Below are 18,788 nucleotides of genomic sequence, written 5' to 3' on the forward strand. Positions count from 1 at the left end.
TGTAAAAATTTTAATCTACTAAACCCAAACTCTTATTAAAAATGCACGGAAAAGAAAAAGCAAAAGAAAGTTTTACTAAGATTGAGAGAGAAATAAATGAGGTTAGACAAAGCCACACAGAGGTCATAATAAAAATGACCAACTTCCGGAAGTGATTTGCCTTACTCAGAACCACTTTTGATCTTTTGTGTCATCTCTATCACAGATTTGGTAAAAGGTTTTTGTCTAAGCAGTTGATGTCATAATCTGATAATAAACAAAAAAAAAAAAAAGAAAGAAAGAAGCCCGGAACAAAAAAAAACCTATCTGTAAGCAAATGCTGATGGGTGGTGAAGGCGGTTAGCGTCTGGTCCTAGGCATGCATCGAAATTCAGCTAAGAGTGCAATGTGATTAGAAGACCATTCTGGGGATGGAAGAGCTGTGTCCTTTCTTAATCCATCTTCATCCAGTAATTCCAATAGAGATTCCACCATTAACGTATCCGCTGTAACCAAACAAACAAAAACTCTTCCTGTTCAGTTAACTTATTTTTCCTGTTGTGGTTTCAAATAGGACAAGGGAATTACAAATGGTGAAACCTGTGTAGAATATGTAGTCATGAGTGCCGATGAAGTCCCTTGTACAATTGGTAAACAAAGGCTCGTTTGTATTAAGATCCATTCTCCTTCTGTGTTGTTCCAATCCAAGACCCATTCCCTGCCTCGCAAAAGATGAGTACGCACTCACCTGAAACCAATTCACTTATCAAAATATCCAAAAGAGATGCCAAAAAAAGGTATAAATTTACTTAACTCCAAGAAATGAAAGGTTACCAGAGGTAATTGATGAGTCAATTTAGTGTGAGGACGCAGGATATTAAGGGGATCTACTGACAGATCTGGGTGCATTGAATCAATCTTTCCCATTACAAGAAGTGAATGAGGAGCACTGTAATAAAATTTCCAAAAAGCAAAGCTTTAGCTTCCTACACCACTAATCATAAGAGAATTCTGCATTTCATACATCATGTCAAAAGAATTTATGAATCAACAAACCTCCCGGGAAGCGTATTAAAGTCTCCACACACGAGCATGGGAATATCGGCACTAGCAGCTATTTTCTCAAGTCCCTTTAATAAGGTATGAACCTAAACTCAAAAGAATAAAACAGTTCTTGAGGTCAATACTAATTCTTTTCAAGTTAACTAAAATTTGAGTTATTTCGGATATAAAGATACACAAACCTGCCAGAGCTTCACATCTTTCAGATCTTGTTGAACATTTACATGTGTGTTTGCCTAAACTCCAGCAAGTTATCACAACCAAAAAAAATTAGTTGGCTTTCACTAAACCAAAAACTAAAAGATCTCATGAGAAGAGTCAATTGACTGGAAAGAAAAAAGGAAACTGTACCACACAAATAAGCTGGCGCTTCCCAGAGGAATCAGTAGCTTGATTACCAAACTTGGCTTCGAGAACAACTATCAACGCAATGTTATCCTATAACAATCATTGGAAGCAGTTTGTAAACAATAGCTCTCTGTTTATCAGCTTTGACCAGAAAAAAAGTTATATAGCATGTCAAAAATACCTTAACCAGTCGGTTTAAAGCAGTTCTCTTCTGCGCCTGAGGGATTAGAGCCTCCGTCAAAGACTGAGCAGCCTTGTTGAATTCAACCTGAATTTACAGTCCATGGATTAGTATAAAGATCTAAATAGATCGAGCGAGCAAACATACTGAACTGATACGAACATCATATTTCTTGACATGCGAAAATCTATCCCGTCGGAAAAATGTTGCACAGCCGTCAATGGCACTTGTACTTCCGCTGAGAACCTAGCAACAAGAAATTCACGGTTAAGAGATTTCAAAACATAAATCACTGAAGGAAGGAGTGTGTGGGATCAATGACCAAACCTCATTAGTCTTCCTCTTGTAGAGAGCTTGATACCCATGCTTATCCAACTCAGGAGCAAAAATTTCAAGGAAATGATCACTTTGTACCTGCCAGATAACCATATAAGAACACATTAGATCTAGATTTTAATGACAAAATTTTTTAAATCTTTACCAAGTCCACACGAACAACATACTTCTTGCAGGCAAACTACATCGGCTCGATACCCAACAATCTCCCTCAACAAATTCTGTCTGCGGTATGGCCAAGAAAGAGCCCAAGGAGGACAGTAACTGTAGAGGTCGCTGCTTGCAGAAGTATCAGACAAAATATTATATGAAAGAACAGTGAATGATCCTGCAGACTGAATCCGACCATCTTGATCTAAGTGACCCATCACATCAGCTCCGTTAACAGGGATTAGCTTACGGGGACTTGGAGAAGGAGCAGGAATAACCCGTGAAGTCAAAATGGTACTAGGATGTCCTACAGACTGTTTAGTCTCAGCATTAGCCACAACACACTCAAACTTCAAAACGTGGCCAATGTCATCAGCTGTTGGAGTGTACGTTTTGCAAACCCCGACCTCAACTAACGTCTCTCCTCCATTTTTCTGAGTAATATTAGAAGGATAAAACGGAGCTGGACCATTGTTGGCAATATTGAGATTTGTCATAGACCCAGATAAGGTCCCAGCGAGAGCCCCAGAACCCGCGCTGTTATGCCGGCCCAAGTCATCTTCCTCGTTTCCGTTTTCAGCAGTTGCTCGCTCGTGCAAAGTCCTGTGATGCTGCCACGCATCCGTAAAGCATTTTGGCGAACAGTGATAGCTTTTTGGAACAAGGGCTCTACGCTTGGAACAGAAAACACATTGCAAAGTGGCTTGTTCTGTTGGATGCACACTGCAAATCGTTACTTTCTTATCGCTCTGTACACGATACCTACAAGAAAGAAATCCAAAGAATGAATCTACAACAAGATCAGAACTTTTCTGTTCAAAAGAAGCAAGAATTCCGACTATAATAATATCTTTTGACGACCTAAATCAGAAAAGTATACATCACAAGACTTGAAATTCGGATCAAAATTCAATCTTTGATAAACCCCAATTCGCCAAAAGGATCGAAGAAAGCTGAGGGAAATGAAGAAAACAAACCATCTGTATCTCAAGAAGTAGCCTTCAAGAGGAGCCGATTCAGGGATATCATCCGTGGCCTGGGTCTTATCGGGGCGACGAACAAGAACGTAAGGAGTCAATTCACAGCCCACAATGGGAATTTCAGAAGGTAGATGCACTCGGATCACGCTCAGCATTGCTTTTCAATAACACCTGGTAATGGTCGTCGCACACTAACGAAGCAGCAGCAGCAGAGATTCAGAATCGAACCAAGACCTTGATTAGATGTATATTCTCCTTGTAGACCTAATGAAGTGGAGCGTACGATTGGCTGATCCACCATTTACTTGACCCAAAAACCCGTCGAATCTCTAGAAACCCTAGAAATGAAATGTCTTCTTCTTCTTCTTCTTCTTCACAACCCAAACCAAAAATATATATAAATATATATATATATATAAACTATAGTCGTAGTAGTAGTAGTAGTCGTAGTAAAACCAAAGTTGGATCCAAAATCGAATTAACAAAAAAGAAGAAGATGGAATCGAGAAATCTAAGTTTGTAGAATTAAGAGATGTGGGAGGAGAGATCTTGGAGGAATCCTCTTTAAAAGATCGATTCTTACGCTCAGAATATGGAAAAAATCAATCAAAACATCGATTTTTATTTTTTTCTTTAATATTTTTATTTTTCTTCGAAGACAAATAAGAATAAAATATTTATGTACATTGTAGAATATTAAAATTGATTTTCTCTTCCTCATGAAAAAATTGGTTTTGGCGCTCAAAGAATGAAAGTTTTTTTGTTTGAGTTTTTTCGGTTCCTTTGGTGTAACATATAGTATAATAAGGCAAATCTACAAATCTTTACTAACAAGAGACAAATCAAAGATTTATGGACTCGTCTTAAGCCTTAGGAAAATAAGATTGATGACTTAAAACCAAAAAAAAAAACGTTGTTAATTGACAAACCCCAATAGGAGAGGTGTGATTACTTCAAAATTAACATATTTTCTTCTTCTTCTTCATATTATTTTTGGACTAAACATATTTTGTTCTTCTAAGATGTGATACTTACAACAACTTACCCCAAAACAAAAGAGAAAAGCATTGGGTACTTTCGTTTATCAATTTAATTTAAACATTGATGAAGTTGATGAAAGAAGCACATTTGAACATCGTCCGAATTGTCATGTTAATTTTAACTTTCGTATTGGTTTGCTAAGCTATCACGGGATCAAAAACCAAATTAATATTTGTTTGACTTGTGAAAACTTTGGTTTGGTTTTCTTAAAATGTGGATTTACTAAGTTCACTTTCTATAAGGTTTACTCGAATTTAAAAATATTAAATTTACAGGGTTTCTATATAACTTTTGTTTTATTTGACTTGACTAGTTTTAAGATAGGTAATGAATTGATAAGGTTCAACTCTCATTGAATACTTTTCAAATCTCAACTAGGAAAACTTTTATCTTTTTTTAGACAACTATTAAGAATTTAAAATTTTGAACAAAGTAAAGAAATAAACAAATAATGTATACACACTAAATCAAATTTGAAGATTTTTTTCTATCTTTATGCATCCAATATATTTTTTTCTATTTTGACTATGAGAGGCTATAGTTTCCATTCTTTGTGGTTCGGCGCATGATTGATAACCCAGTTTTCTTTGAGAAGCCTCAAAGGCTCTATATAACTAGTAAAAGAAAGACGCTACAAGATAACACCTCAAACTTTTAGCAAAAAGAAATATATATTTTGAAGTAAAAAAGCGATTAAGATGAGCGCAAATAAAGAACGCACACAACTTTTCGAAAGCGTTGTGGAAGCTGAATTCCGATTGAGATATGATGGTAATTAACAATTTGTTTTGTTCTTTTGTTCTTTTGTTCTTTGTAGTGAATGTTTATGATTGATATTGTTAATCTTTCTATGGTAGATCTGAAGAAAGCCGTCAAAGGCATACAAGAATTGAAAATTGATTTAACAATGGAAGAGAAGAAGTCTTTGGAAATGGTACACAACAAACTACATTGGGAGGCGTATAGGACAGCAAAAATCTTGAGGACTATGGGTCCGAAAGAGAAAGTAAAAAAGGACGCCAATCTGGAGTGGATTCAAGTGTATCTGGAAAACAACTTGATCGATTTTAAAAAAATATGTGATAAGATTCAAAAGTTGTTGGGTTGCGATGTCTCAGTTTAATTGCTCTTATCTTCTATTTCTTTTACCGAATTTATATCTGATATGTAAACCAATCTTATACAGATATTAGGTATCTAAGAAATGTAAGAAGAAGATAGAAGGGAAGTAAGAACAGCTTTTTAAAAATTGATACATATCATTGGAAATGATAAATAAGTTGAATTATGGTATTAAAATAATTTTTTTTTTAATATTTTCTCCTGAAAATAACATTTAAACTTTGCATCTCAAATTTTGAAAAAAACAAAAAAAGAAAACTTAGTAGTATATATATATATATATATTTTATTTTTTTTTTTTTTTTTTGGTCAGCAACTTAGTAGTATATATGGAATATTAAAATTTCTATATGTCTCAATCTATACCATGTTCAAAATAGTCAAATCAAACCGTGATCTTGTGGTTGAGTTGAACCAGCCGGTATTGGTTTAGAGTTCCCTCTGGTTCTGATTTCTGAACTTGAAACTTTTGTTCTTGGTAATCCTTTTAAAAGAAAACTTCACAACTTTCTTCATGATGCAGAAAAAGTAGTTCCTTTTTAGAACTGAGATCGATCTGGGAAGTACTCTGTTTTCAGTATCCTCTGCATGAGCCTCAGCTGTAGAGATCTCGTCAATCACAACGACCGTCTAGTTAGTTTACTCAATGTCTGCAGAAAAGCTCCTTCCTTTGCAAGGACCAAAGCTCTTCACGCTCTCTCCATCACATTATGCTCTGCCCTTCAGCAGCCTGTTTTTATCTCCAACAACATTATCTGTCTTTATGAGAAGCTGGGCGAGGTGTCTTTTGCAGGCAAAGTGTTTGATCAAATGCCTGAGAGAAACAAGGTGTCTTTCAACACGATCATTAGAGGGTACAGCAGATGCGGGGATGCAGAGAAATCCTGGGATGTATTCTCTGATATGAGATATTTTGGATATTTGCCAAATCAGTCAACAGTGAGTGGTTTATTGTCCTGCCCATCGTTGGATGTTTATGCTGGAACTCAGTTACACGGTTTGAGCTTTAAGTATGGCTTGTTTATGGCTGATGCATTTGTTGGTACTGGTTTGCTGTGTTTGTATGGGAGGCTTGAGTTGCTGGAAATGGCGAAACAGCTTTTTGAAGATATGCCGTTTAAGAGCTTGCAAACATGGAACCATATGATGTCTTTGTTTGGGCATCGTGGTTTTCTCAAAGAATGCATGTTTCTATTCCGTGAGCTTGTTAGGATGAGGGCTTGTTTATCTGATTGCTCTTTCTTGGGTGTATTGTCAGGTGTATCTTGTGAAAATGACTTGGAAATTAGCAAACAGTTGCATTGCTCAGCAATGAAAAGAGGGTTAGCTTGTGAAATTTCCGTCGTTAACTCTCTCATCAGTAGATATGGAAAATGTGGCAATACGCATATGGCAGAGAGAATATTTGAGGAGGCAGGTTCCTGGGATGTAGTTTCATGGAACTCCATAATTGGTGCAACAGCCAAAGGTGAGAACCCGTTAAAAGCTCTCAAACTATTTGTAAGTATGCCAGAGCATGGGTTTTCCCCTAACCAAGGTACATATGTTAGTGTTCTTAGTGCGTCTTCTCATATGCAGATTTTTAGTTTTGGACGCCAGATCCATGGCACGCTAATCAAGAATGGCTGTGAAACTGACATACTTTTAGGGAATGCATTAATCGACTTTTATGTTAAATGTGGTAGTCTGGAAGATGCCCGCTTCTGCTTCGATTCTGTCCGTGATAAGAATATTGTTTGTTGGAATACATTGCTTTGGGGTTATGCCAATAAAGATGGTTCCATTTGTCTCTCCTTGTTTCTTCAAATGCTTCAAATGGGTTTCAGGCCAACTGAGTATACTCTTTCAACAGCCCTTAAACCATGTTGTGTCATAGAGTTACAACAGCTGCACTCTGTAATTGTGAGAATGGGATATGAAGATAATGTCTATGTGTTAAACACTCTTATGAGATCCTACGCCAAGAATCAACTGATGAATGATGCTCTTCTTCTGCTGGATTGTTCTAGCGGGCTATCTTCTGTCATCCCACTCAACATTGTTGCCGGAATGTATAGCAGAATAGGTCAGTACCATGAATCTGTGAAGCTGATTTTGACACTAGAACAACCCGACACTGTATCTTGGAACATTGCAATAGCAGCTTGCTCCCGTTCTGATAATTACAGAGAAGTTATTGAACTTTTCAAACACATGCTTCAATCAAACATTCTCCCTGATAATTACACATATGTTAGTATCTTAAGTTTGAGTTCTAAGCTTTGTGACCTTACGCTTGGGAGTTCTATTCACAGTGTAATCATCAAAACAGATTTCAGCCGCGCCGACACATTTGTTTGCAATGTATTGATTGACATGTACGGGAAATGCGGAAGCATTAGGAGTGTAATCAAAGTCTTTGAAGAAACAAGAGAGAAGAATATCATTACATGGACGACATTGATTTCATCTCTTGGCATCCATGGATATGGACATGAGGCATTTAAAATGTTTAAGGAATCGCTATCTCTAGGTTTTAAGCCAGATCGTGTCTCTTTCATCTCTATCCTAACTGCTTGTAGACATGGTGGAATGGTAAAAGAAGGAATGGATTTGTTTCAGAAAATGAAGCGTTATGGTGTTGAACCGGAAATGGATCACTATCGTTGTGCTGTTGATCTTTTGGCTAGAAATGGTTACCTAAAGGAAGCCGAGCATCTGATTCATGGAATGCCATTCCCTGCAGATGCGCCTGTATGGCGTACGTTTCTTGATGGTTGCAATAGATTTGCAGAAGAACAGAAAAGCACTCTCAATGTCGTCTCTTTTCAGTAGTTTAAGCAAGAGAAGTGTAAATTTTGATATTTCTTTGTTTCTCTTGCAACGTTCATATTTTTATATGGTCAAAATGAAAATTTCAAGAGTTTATCTATCTAATCACAAGTTCATAGAAATAAACTTGACTTTTGCAATTATACAGAAAATGACCTCTCTCAGTAGCAAGCAATCCAAACTTGATCAGCCACATTACTTATAAAACGATTCTTTGCGTATGTTAAAAAGATAACAAGTTTAACCCGCAGCTTGGAAATCTCCGAAGTCATCATCTGGTGCATCTTCAACGCCTCCATGTTTGCCTTCTTGGTCTTCATTTATCCCTTCTTCTTCACGCTTTGTATCTAAATCTTGTTGCTTAGGCGATCTTTGGAGGCTGAGGCTTGGTGGTAGACTTGACGGGGACTTCTGAGCAGTTGTGACAGGGGAAAGCGGTCCAGGAGGTGGAGGTGGCGGGATGATTGAAGGAATGGTTTCTGTTGACTTGCCTTTATCCTCCAAGGAAAGATTGCTCAGACTCTTCTCTACCATTTTCGACTTTGTATCCTTGTCGCTTCTCTGTTTTATTCATTTTGATGTGAACAAACAAACTACTTTTGGAAAATGTATCCAGATAATAACTGTCAATCTTACATTTTTAAGTTGGAGAACAATTGTTTCTCCTTCCTTTAAGCTGTAATCGACAGAAGAAGTGTTTTGAAAGTGTTGTTCCATTTCTTCTGCTGTTTTCTTCTTGTTCAAATACCTTTAGTAAAGAGAGAGGGAGATCAGATTCCAGACGTGATTTAGTTGTTTCAACAGAAAGATTCTAAGAGAACACTTGAAAATTGGAAGTGGAATGTTACTTCATATGGTCATGGAGTGCTGCTTGGAAATCATATGCTTCTGTTCTTTCCCGGAAACCGATCCCGATAAAAGCATGGCGAACACGACCATCTGCATTGCTTCAAAGAATGAAACTCAAAACAAGTACTACAAGTTAACATCTCTATATCTACATGGTAAGTGAGTACCTATCTTTTCTTCAACACGGAGAACAAAATATCTGCAAGACAGATTGTTTTTGTTAGACTATCTGCAGATCATGAGAACAATTAAGAAGACCAAGTTAAGTTCTAAGGTCAACTTTGTTACCTGCTACTGTCGATTACGGCTTCTACTGGATGAAGATCGCCCTCTCGTAGAAAAGCCTGAGCGTAAAGTTCCCCTGTGGTCTTATCTACAAGTTTAATAATGCATTCTTCTCCTTTGCTCACCACTTTCAAAGCTCCTTCCCATGCCCATTTGTTCACGTCCCACTCATCTGCTCTGCAAGAATCAAATTTTATAAAACGTATCAGCTGATGTCTATCTCCATCTTCCAATGGATCACTCAATACACTATTTCAAAAAATATTTAGCATAGCAAGCCCAGTTGAGTTGATAAAAAGTGAATGTAACTAGAAAAATGACCATCTTGATTCAATAAGATTTATCCCAAGCTTTTTAGATCATTTGCTAAGCCAAAAGGGTTTGCAGGAAAACTGGTTTTGTAAGAATCTCCTAACTACAGAGATCAGAATACTTTAGAGATTTTCTGTAATGAAGGCAAGAAAGAACCTGTAGGAAGCTGCGCTTTTCCTTGGAGGTATCTGCATAGACACACAAACAAAAGAAAAAGGAAGAGGAGCTTACTATCTGTAACAGTCCCATAAAGTAAACAGAGATAGTTCAAAGGTAGGATATGTAAAAACGAGCGCATTATCGTCAAAAGCTTTTTTTAGCAAATCTAAATAACAGCACTTCGCAATGTCTAATGAGTCCAAGGCAACCAAATGTGGGATCTCTAAACATCTTGTAACGGAATGAACATGTAACAATTTCAAGATTATATCTACTGTTTCAGAGACCTCATCAAGAAACCACTTAGCATGCCATAGATAACTTCTCATCACACTCTTTTACAAAAATCTTTCTGATAGTTAAAAATGTGCAATACATCACGCCCTTAAACCAGCTTGAGACAAAATTTTGGGCGATCAAGTAATCAACTTCAACAAATGCACAGATTAAGATCATTTTTCTCAACACCATTGAAAGAAATCTATACCACCAGATTCAAAATTACGTTCTAACTTATGATCAGATCCAAAACCCTCTCCAAAAATCATCAACAAGTGAACTTACAAAGAAAGGATTTAACTTGAGCATAAAAGTTGCAAAATCGATCAAATTATCCAAAAAACCCATCTCATTATAACCTAATAAAGTTGGAAAATTTACCAAATAAACATAGCATTCAGGCACTTGGAACAGAGCAATCTCTATAGCTTCTCTCTCCTCGTTATCATCGACGGTCACAGGATCAGTGGAAGATTTCGTGTCTTCCTTCATACTCGAAGAAGACGAAGCTTGATCCATCTCAGAAATAGAGAGAAACCCAGATGACTGAATCGATCAAACACACCCGTAAAATCCTTAATGGAAGTCTTTGCCAAACTGTGATTATTACAACAATCTCACAAGTCGCGAAGACGAAGAAACGTAGAGGTTTCGCGTTAGGTGTGTTTTTGTTAGTGTACCATAACTCCGATCTGAGCTACCTCAAAACCATCCGATCTTATTAATTACTTTTAATCTCAACCGTCCATTACATTGACTTTCCTAAACCTTGAGTAGACACCAGACACGTGTGCTTCGTCTGCCGCTAGGAAGTCAACATAGAAGCAGTTGATGGATCAACCAACCAATAGAGAAAGAGCAATTATAAGTTACCCTTAATGGGCCTTAAATAATGGGCCATAGCCCACTATAATTTTAGTTTTGATATTTTGTTTTTTTAGTAGCAATATCTGCCTCTTGGTGGTGACGAGTAGGTGAACATGTGTGTGCTTATTAATAAATTTCTCCACTTGTGAGTTGTGAGTGTGTGACCCTAATTTGAGAGCTCTCTTCTCTTTGCGCAGTCAATTTGCTACCTCTGAGAAAATGGCGGCTGCGACTTCATCCATCGCTCCTTCCCTTTCATGTCCATCTTCATCCAAAACCCTAAGGTCTTCCAAAGCTAGAACCTTGGCTCTGCCCAATATTGGTTTCCTTTCATCTTCTTCCAAGTCGCTGAGGTCGTTAACTGCTACCGTCGCTGGAAATGGTGTCGGTTCCGCCACTGGTTCCTCCCTTGCCGCTCGTATGGTTTCTTCGTCAGCGGTCAAGGCCCCTCTCGCGCTCGACTTCGAGACATCTGTCTTCAAAAAGGAGAAAGTATCCCTTGCTGGTTACGAAGAGGTATTCGAATTTGTGTGGGAATTCTATAATGATTGGCTGATGTGTTTTTGGATTGTTGCTAATGTTTGTATTTTTGTTGCTAATGATTGTTTAGTACATTGTGAGAGGAGGAAGGGATTTATTCAAGCATCTTCCAGATGCTTTCAAGGGGGTTAAGCAGATTGGTGTGATTGGTTGGGGATCTCAGGTATTTACTTTTTTGGGTCTCTTTATTTTGTGCGTGTGTTCTGTACTTTTGATTGTGGATATGGAATCTTGGTTACGGCATGTAAAGTGAAATTGGTCAGAAAAAGGAAATAAATGTGTTCATTTTCATATTGCAAGTTCTTTTTCCTACATCTGTTGTACTAAGCTCGTAATCTATGTACAGGGACCTGCCCAAGCTCAGAATTTGAGAGATTCACTTGTAGAGGCAAAGTCTGACATTGTTGTTAAGGTATTTCTTTCAACTGCCGAGTTGACTCCTTGCTTTTATTTATTTGGCTTTATGCTGTTACTTGAAAGGCTATGCTCTGACATGGTTTCTTGTTTTTTTCTACTTTAACGTAGATTGGACTCAGAAAAGGGTCTCGCTCATTTGAGGAGGCACGTAGCGCTGGCTTCACTGAAGAAAGTGGTACTTTGGGTGATATCTGGGAAACTATCTCTGGCAGCGATCTTGTATTGTTGTTGATCTCTGATGCTGCTCAGGTAATTACAATTTGCTACAAATATATCTTAAACTTGTTGAGGTATTGCTTTCTTAGCTGTATACATTGAATTTACTGTATCCTGTTTTTGCAGGCTGATAACTATGAGAAAATATTCGCTCACATGAAGCCAAATAGCATTCTTGGTTTATCACACGGGTTTCTACTAGGGCATTTACAGTCCTTGGGACTTGATTTCCCAAAGAACTTCAGTGTGGTCGCTGTGTGCCCTAAGGGAATGGGTCCTTCTGTGAGGAGGCTATACGTCCAAGGAAAAGAAATCAACGGTGCTGGAATTAACGCCAGTTTTGCAGTCCACCAGGTTTTCTATCTCTTTATATCCACTGCAAAATCTATTTTTTTATGTTTCAATGGTGCGAAAGCTCTGATACCTCATGTGTTACATTTGTTTCACCACTACTTATGTTATTCTGTTGGCAGGATGTTGATGGTAGAGCCGCAGATGTTGCACTGGGATGGTCTGTAGCTCTTGGTTCTCCTTTTACTTTTGCTACTACTCTTGAACAAGAGTACAGGAGTGACATCTTTGGAGAAAGAGGTGAGTTGGGCCTCTAGTAGAACTGTCTTTCTATCGCTCAAATCCCATACTTAAACATATCTTCTTCTTTTCTGTTAAAAGGCATATTGCTTGGTGCTGTTCATGGAATTGTGGAGTCCCTATTTAGAAGGTACACCGAAAATGGGATGAGCGAAGACTTGGCTTACAAGAACACAGTAGAATGTATCACAGGAACAATTTCAAGGACTATCTCTACCCAGGTTAGTATCTGTAGAGACCGAATCGGAATAAAAAAATTGATATCTGTTTCTGATGAATTGTGAACATCAGGGAATGTTGGCTGTGTACAACTCCTTGTCTGAAGAAGGTAAAAAAGATTTTGAGACTGCATACAGCGCATCCTTCTATCCTTGTATGGAGATTCTCTATGAATGTTACGAGGATGTACAAAGTGGCAGTGAAATCCGAAGTGTTGTCTTAGCCGGTCGTCGCTTCTATGTAATGACTCTTCTGAACCTTCCTTTTGGTGCGTTTAGTCAAAAACACAGTTTGTGCAGGAATTTTGATGGATTCTCTAACTTGTAACAGGAAAAAGAAGGCTTGCCAGCATTCCCAATGGGAAATATTGATCAGACAAGAATGTGGAAGGTGGGTGAAAGCGTCAGGAAGTCCAGACCCGCCGGTGACTTGGGTCCACTATATCCCTTCACCGCTGGAGTTTATGTAGCACTTATGATGGCTCAGGTATGTTTGCGTTTATATCTGGTGTGCCCACCATTGTTTTGATTTGGTTTGGATTTTCATGCAGAGTAGGTTCAGTTTCAATTTTCATTCAGATTTTATAATATATATTTTTAATCAAAAGTTCTTATAAACAAGAATTTGCTTTTAATATATTTATCGTCAACTTGGATTGTTCTGGATTCGTTTCTCAGAATATATAAATCATGGTTTCTACTGGGTTTTGTGTAGATTGAGATCTTGAGAAAGAAAGGTCACTCTTACTCAGAAATTATCAACGAGAGTGTGATAGAATCTGTGGACTCTCTGAACCCATTTATGCACGCCAGGGGAGTGTCCTTCATGGTTGACAACTGCTCGACCACAGCGAGATTGGGTTCGAGGAAATGGGCCCCACGGTTTGACTACATCCTGACCCAACAAGCGCTTGTGGCTGTGGACAGTGGTGCAGCGATCAACAGAGACCTGATCAGCAACTTCTTCTCAGACCCAGTCCATGGTGCCATAGAGGTCTGCGCACAGTTGAGGCCTACCGTTGATATCTCTGTGCCAGCTGATGCAGACTTTGTTCGACCTGAGTTGCGTCAATCTAGCAACTAAGTGAAGAGTTGAAAAGTCTGTCAGAGTCTCTACTTTGTAATCTGCTGAGTTTTAAGTAAGTCTGCTGAGTTTGGGATGTTTTAGGCGTGAGTCGTGACTGTTTTGTTTCAAGGATTTGAATAACTTTATGTCTCTTTGCTTAAATCTACTTAAATCAATAAAGATGAAACTTCCTTTTCTACTATATTCTTGTAAACCAACTTGCAAGCCTAGTTAGGTACCCCAATAGGGTCATTTCGAGTTGGGATAGTTTTTTATTTCTTCTTTTATCCACTGGGCTACATGTGATTGTGCTTCCAAATTCATTCGATAACTGAGATGGGAACAATGCTTCTCATCAGCGTCCCTTGTCATGTCGGATTTAAAAAGAGTTTAGGATTTGATGATGTTAATCTGTCTGATTTACTGTTTTTAATATTGTTGAGAGATTTAATCTTCAAATTCAACGCTTTTGAAGTTTGAGCTAAATAGGAAGATATGTTTTACATTCCCATAACCCAAGCTGTAGTAGATATTACAACATTTGGCTAAATCTCGTGTAATGTTTTTGGATCTATAGTTGAGACTTGAGAGAGTTTGAGATTAGAATAATAATTTTTTGGTTTAGCTGCTTCGTAGATTTTAAAAAGAACTTGATCCCTGCAGGTTTCAATAGAAAGAAGACTTTGAAACTTTGGTTGAAACCTGTATCTCCTCTATGTTGAATGATTGAAACATAGAATAAAGGAGGGAGGTCGTATAAAACTGTACAAGTTTCACTGCAATTGCCAGATAGATTTTAATTGATTAAATATATCTTTTTATACTATGTAGCCACACTACTCTCACTAGCAAGTCTCCAATTTCAAATAAATATAGCTATTCTTGCAAGGAAAAATAATTTGTGTTTTTTTTTTCTTTTTTTTTTCCAAATTTAAAGATAAAGAGGAGGAACTTGGCAGAGGAAAATGCTTTTGTCTATCTTTTTTTTTTACAGTGAAATGAAAGAATCTAAATTATTAGAATCACATGTAATGACATGTGCTCTCCCTCCTTCTGCACATTTTCATTATATGTCAAGTCTTTTTCCCTTTCCCTCTTCACAAAACAAAAAAGAGAGAGAGAGAGAGCTATATATAAATCCAGAATGCTTGATAAAAAGAAAACAAAGAGAGAAAGAATCAGAATATAGAAATAACAAAAAATTCTGCAATCATATGGTAGTGTGGTTTCAAGAACTAGAGAAAGACAAGACCAACATGTGTATCCAATCATATTGTATAACTCTTTTCCCACATTTCATGTTCATTTATCCCAACAACACCAACACACACACAAAAAAAAAAGAATTAAAACACTAAAAACAAACTTCTATCTTCTAACTTCAAACTTGTCTTCCAATTGTCATAAGCATTTATGCTTTAGGTTTAACCAAAATACAGATCGATATCGTATACTGAGTAATGCATCTCTTATTTCTAGGCATACCAATTAGTAAAGAAAGAAAAAAACTTAAGATGTTAGAAAGGATTAACTGCTACATTTATTATTGTTAAGATGTTAAAATGCATGATTCTAATTATGATAAACTTAGTTATTTTTGGAAGGACAAAAAATGCTTTAATGAGTAGTAACTTAGTCGTGGAATCCCACGACTGGACCAATACGCTCTTTCAATTTATTAACTTTTAGTTTTGTTATAAGACAAAATCTTTGCGTTTTGTTTTTGTTAAAAAGACAAAACAAATCTTGGTGTTTAGTGTGAAATCATTATCATATATGATATTGATTTGACACCAATGTCTTGTGATTATTTCTGTTAATACCAATTCAACCATGATTTTGATCAAACCACAAGAGTACAGTATATATGACCCATCATTTTCACCATATATACAAATAAAAACCTATATATATAAACTATATTTAAAAGAAACAAAAAAAAACAGACGTGATGATCATATTTAAGATGGTTAATATCCTCGAAACTTCATTTAATACTCTTCATAGATATTTCCTGTTTAATTAAGTAAACTTCATATAGATAAAAACTTTTCTTAAAAAACCAATAAACTAGCATGTGAGATGTTAAATAAACAGCACATAAATCGTGCATACTGTACTAAAAGCTCTTGAACTTTTTCCTCGTTCATGATCATTATAAGTAACCAAAAATGAATTAAATAAAAACATTTTAATAAACTTCTTATAATTAATCTGTTAATATTGATCATGATGGCGATGATCGATGATGCAGATAAAGGAGATAATTCACAGCTTGGGGGCATATGCTCACACATGCTCGAGCATATAGCCTCAGGTGGCAACCAATAAGAAGTATTTCTAATAATGTTGTTACTCTGATTATTTTGTTTTTAAGTACTTATATAATTGCATAATTTAGGATTATAAACCAATCAACTTGCTAATATTATTTCTATTTCATATGACTATAGATGCAAAATATTACTATTTACATTAGGTCTAAGTTTCGCATACGTCACTTAATTACCACGATAAAATGAATACTACGAGCTAGTTTCAACATGCATCGAATAATCATGATACAAATTAGTTTCTGGTTTAAGAAAATTGGAAATTTAAATCCAAAACTTCTCGACTATACGTAAATATATAATGATATATATAATAATATAAATACAACAGATTATGTTTAGAAAATATATATATTTATATATATATATACATGCAACATGAGAATTGCACAAAATTAAAAATCGTATAAAATCGATCTTCGTTTTGAGTTATAGAAAAACTTATTGACGTTTTGTCTTCCATCAACCATGACGTAAGGGTAAGACTACTAAAACAATATAATTAATACAATTCAATTGGTTAACAATAGAGTAATAGAAAATGTTCAATTCGAACGACATCTTTGGAACAAATCAACATGATATTATATGTATTTTGTCTTCGCATACCTTGTAGTCTTGTACTGTACATGAAAAAAGTAAATCTTATTAGAATCAGATTAATATATAATTCTGTATAATTAGCAGTCTCTCTCGATGAAACGTGCAACATTTTTATTGAAGAAAAATGCGAGTTGGACGGTAATGCGATCTACATATATTATTGCTTACTGTGTATTCGCTGACATCATTTGGATTATGAAAAGCTAAAATATGAAACATTGGATACTCTTAATGACCCATTAATTAAGATCGAGCTTAACCAAGCGTCGTTTGTCGTTAAAAAAAAAAAAGATTAATTAGAAAACCACAGATGTTGACAAAAAAAAAAAAAAAGATAATAGTAAGAAATAGAAAAACAGATAATACCCATACGTGGTTTATTTGTCGTGGTATATATCGAGAATCATTAATTGTGGTATATCGAGAATCATTGTGTTTATTTACTCTCTATTAATTTACATATAATTAATTAAGGATACCGTTAGACCAAAACATAATATATACAAATAATGTGATATGCTTACATAAATAATTGCTAGAACTATTTGTTTTTTTATTATTGTTAAGTGTCTAGCTAGATCGTTGTAATGTCTGAATAATTCTTTGAATTAAACAAGTAGATGATTTTTCGGACTAATTAATAATAATAAAATTGTCTCCAACTCACGCATTCGAAATAGTTTTCTCCTTGATGACCCAATTATAGCTAGGGTATGCATATATGTTGTACACCACTTCCTATACATATTTTTTTTTTTTTGTTCAACACTTCCTATACATATGTGAGTGTTTTTTAGTAAAGAAAAATCGAATTGACAAACTATACGGATTTCATAACTATAATAAAACATATATAGTCGTTTGGTGACCAAAGCAAAAGCATATACGTACGTCCAGTTAAAATAGATTTCTTACGACGATTAGGGGAAAGTTTTAACCAATGCAACTATTACAACTACATTCATCCGAGATCGATGTTTCATGTACCGATGTACGTGAGTTTAGGAACAGCTTTGGTGATGTGCCGGTGCCGTTCAAATGTAATAAAGGGATTTGCATGAAAGTAATTTTTGAGAAATATAAACCCATGCATGCATGTGTGTCGTTTGTGTATATAATTACGTGATATTATTGATTGAAGAAATAGAAGCATATTTGTATGTTGTCTGAAACTTTTATTGGCTTTGCTTAGAAATCATATCAATATTTTCTTCTAAAAGATTTGATAATCTGATAATGTGTGACGTACGGTTTGTGTTTTATTTTACCCCCCCCCCCCCCCAATTAAATAGTGATTAGCTTAAAATTTTGTAATTTTAAGTTTTATGTATAGTGTGAAAAAATCAGGGTAAGAGACACACACACGTCACGTTCGAATTATTTAAAGATAAGTTCACTGCAAGTGTGGGTCTATCTATATTCGTCCAGCACAGCACCACCAACAATAATTAAGGGGACATAATTTGCCTTGAGAGAAATTACGATCGATTACAACTTTGATTTTAATTCTCCTTTAAAAAACCAAAAAAAAATAAAAATTTGTGTACAGTATAATAAAAGTTATGTTCCCCAACAGGAGGAATAGGAGATTTTCTCTTCTTCTTTTTTTTTTTTTTGTTGCCTTCTCCTTTTGACCCTAAATCTCTTGTTATTATATTTACTACATACTGTACTGTACTGAGTATAATAAACAAGCAATAAAAGCATAGGATGTAAAGCACCGTAATTACCAGCTAATTAATTAAATTACTACTCAATTTGCACTGTGAAATATTTTTACTCTTCCATTTCCTTCGTATTTTGTCGTTTTCTCATTGGGTCAAATGTTGCGGCCAACATCGGTACGTACTACTTTGCTACCTTTTCCTACTAAGGAGAAACTCTTTTTTTTAGAAAGAAGAAGAATGCATGTTGAGAGAGAGAGAGAGAGAGAGAGAGAGAGAGAGAGAGAGAGAGAGAGAGAGGGAGTGGTAATATATGTGAAACAATTATTGGAAGAAACAAAGTTTGATGCTAACTAGCGTCAAATTAGTTATGTGCTAG

At 36.0% G+C, this 18,788-nt stretch overlaps 4 protein-coding genes across 5 annotated transcripts; 2 read left to right on the top strand and 2 right to left on the bottom strand.

Annotated features, from left to right (window-relative positions):
* Positions 1 to 57: 57 nt before the first annotated feature.
* LOC17885440 (carbon catabolite repressor protein 4 homolog 2) lies at positions 58 to 3,587 on the bottom strand. Its single transcript, XM_006290719.2, has 11 exons — positions 3,034 to 3,587; positions 2,074 to 2,818; positions 1,898 to 1,984; positions 1,733 to 1,816; positions 1,571 to 1,657; positions 1,393 to 1,479; positions 1,224 to 1,277; positions 1,036 to 1,127; positions 814 to 928; positions 580 to 727; positions 58 to 485 (listed from the first exon to the last, which is right to left on the bottom strand). The coding sequence occupies exons 1-11, from the start codon at positions 3,189 to 3,191 to the stop codon at positions 340 to 342; spliced, it is 1,803 nt and encodes a 600-aa protein (XP_006290781.1). The 5' UTR covers positions 3,192 to 3,587; the 3' UTR covers positions 58 to 339.
* Positions 3,588 to 5,704: 2,117 nt separating this feature from the next.
* On the top strand, positions 5,705 to 8,099 carry LOC17886258 (pentatricopeptide repeat-containing protein At3g58590). 2 transcript variants are annotated; one of them, XM_023782771.1, is made up of 2 exons: positions 5,705 to 7,264; positions 7,511 to 8,099. In XM_023782771.1, the coding sequence occupies exons 1-2, from the start codon at positions 5,788 to 5,790 to the stop codon at positions 8,011 to 8,013; spliced, it is 1,980 nt and encodes a 659-aa protein (XP_023638539.1). In that variant the 5' UTR covers positions 5,705 to 5,787; the 3' UTR covers positions 8,014 to 8,099. The 2 variants fall into 2 exon arrangements, with proteins under 2 accessions (XP_023638539.1, XP_006290415.1); XM_006290353.2 differs by having other exon boundaries at positions 5,705 to 8,099.
* On the bottom strand, positions 8,088 to 10,557 carry LOC17886535 (uncharacterized protein At1g03900). The gene is made up of 7 exons (XM_006291512.2): positions 10,276 to 10,557; positions 9,613 to 9,644; positions 9,148 to 9,321; positions 9,027 to 9,058; positions 8,859 to 8,949; positions 8,647 to 8,758; positions 8,088 to 8,571 (listed from the first exon to the last, which is right to left on the bottom strand). Exons 1-7 carry the CDS (start codon positions 10,411 to 10,413, stop codon positions 8,251 to 8,253), a joined length of 900 nt encoding a protein of 299 aa, XP_006291574.1. The 5' UTR covers positions 10,414 to 10,557; the 3' UTR covers positions 8,088 to 8,250.
* Positions 10,558 to 10,899: 342 nt separating this feature from the next.
* LOC17884982 (ketol-acid reductoisomerase, chloroplastic) lies at positions 10,900 to 14,011 on the top strand. Its single transcript, XM_006290737.2, has 10 exons — positions 10,900 to 11,277; positions 11,372 to 11,464; positions 11,648 to 11,713; positions 11,827 to 11,967; positions 12,061 to 12,288; positions 12,408 to 12,525; positions 12,607 to 12,746; positions 12,817 to 12,984; positions 13,075 to 13,230; positions 13,459 to 14,011. The coding sequence occupies exons 1-10, from the start codon at positions 10,981 to 10,983 to the stop codon at positions 13,825 to 13,827; spliced, it is 1,776 nt and encodes a 591-aa protein (XP_006290799.1). The 5' UTR covers positions 10,900 to 10,980; the 3' UTR covers positions 13,828 to 14,011.
* The last annotated feature ends 4,777 nt before the right edge of the window (positions 14,012 to 18,788 follow it).

The sequence above is a fragment of the Capsella rubella genome, unplaced genomic scaffold, assembly GCF_000375325.1.
Source record: "Capsella rubella cultivar Monte Gargano unplaced genomic scaffold, Caprub1_0 scaffold_5, whole genome shotgun sequence".
NCBI lineage: Eukaryota > Viridiplantae > Streptophyta > Magnoliopsida > Brassicales > Brassicaceae > Capsella > Capsella rubella.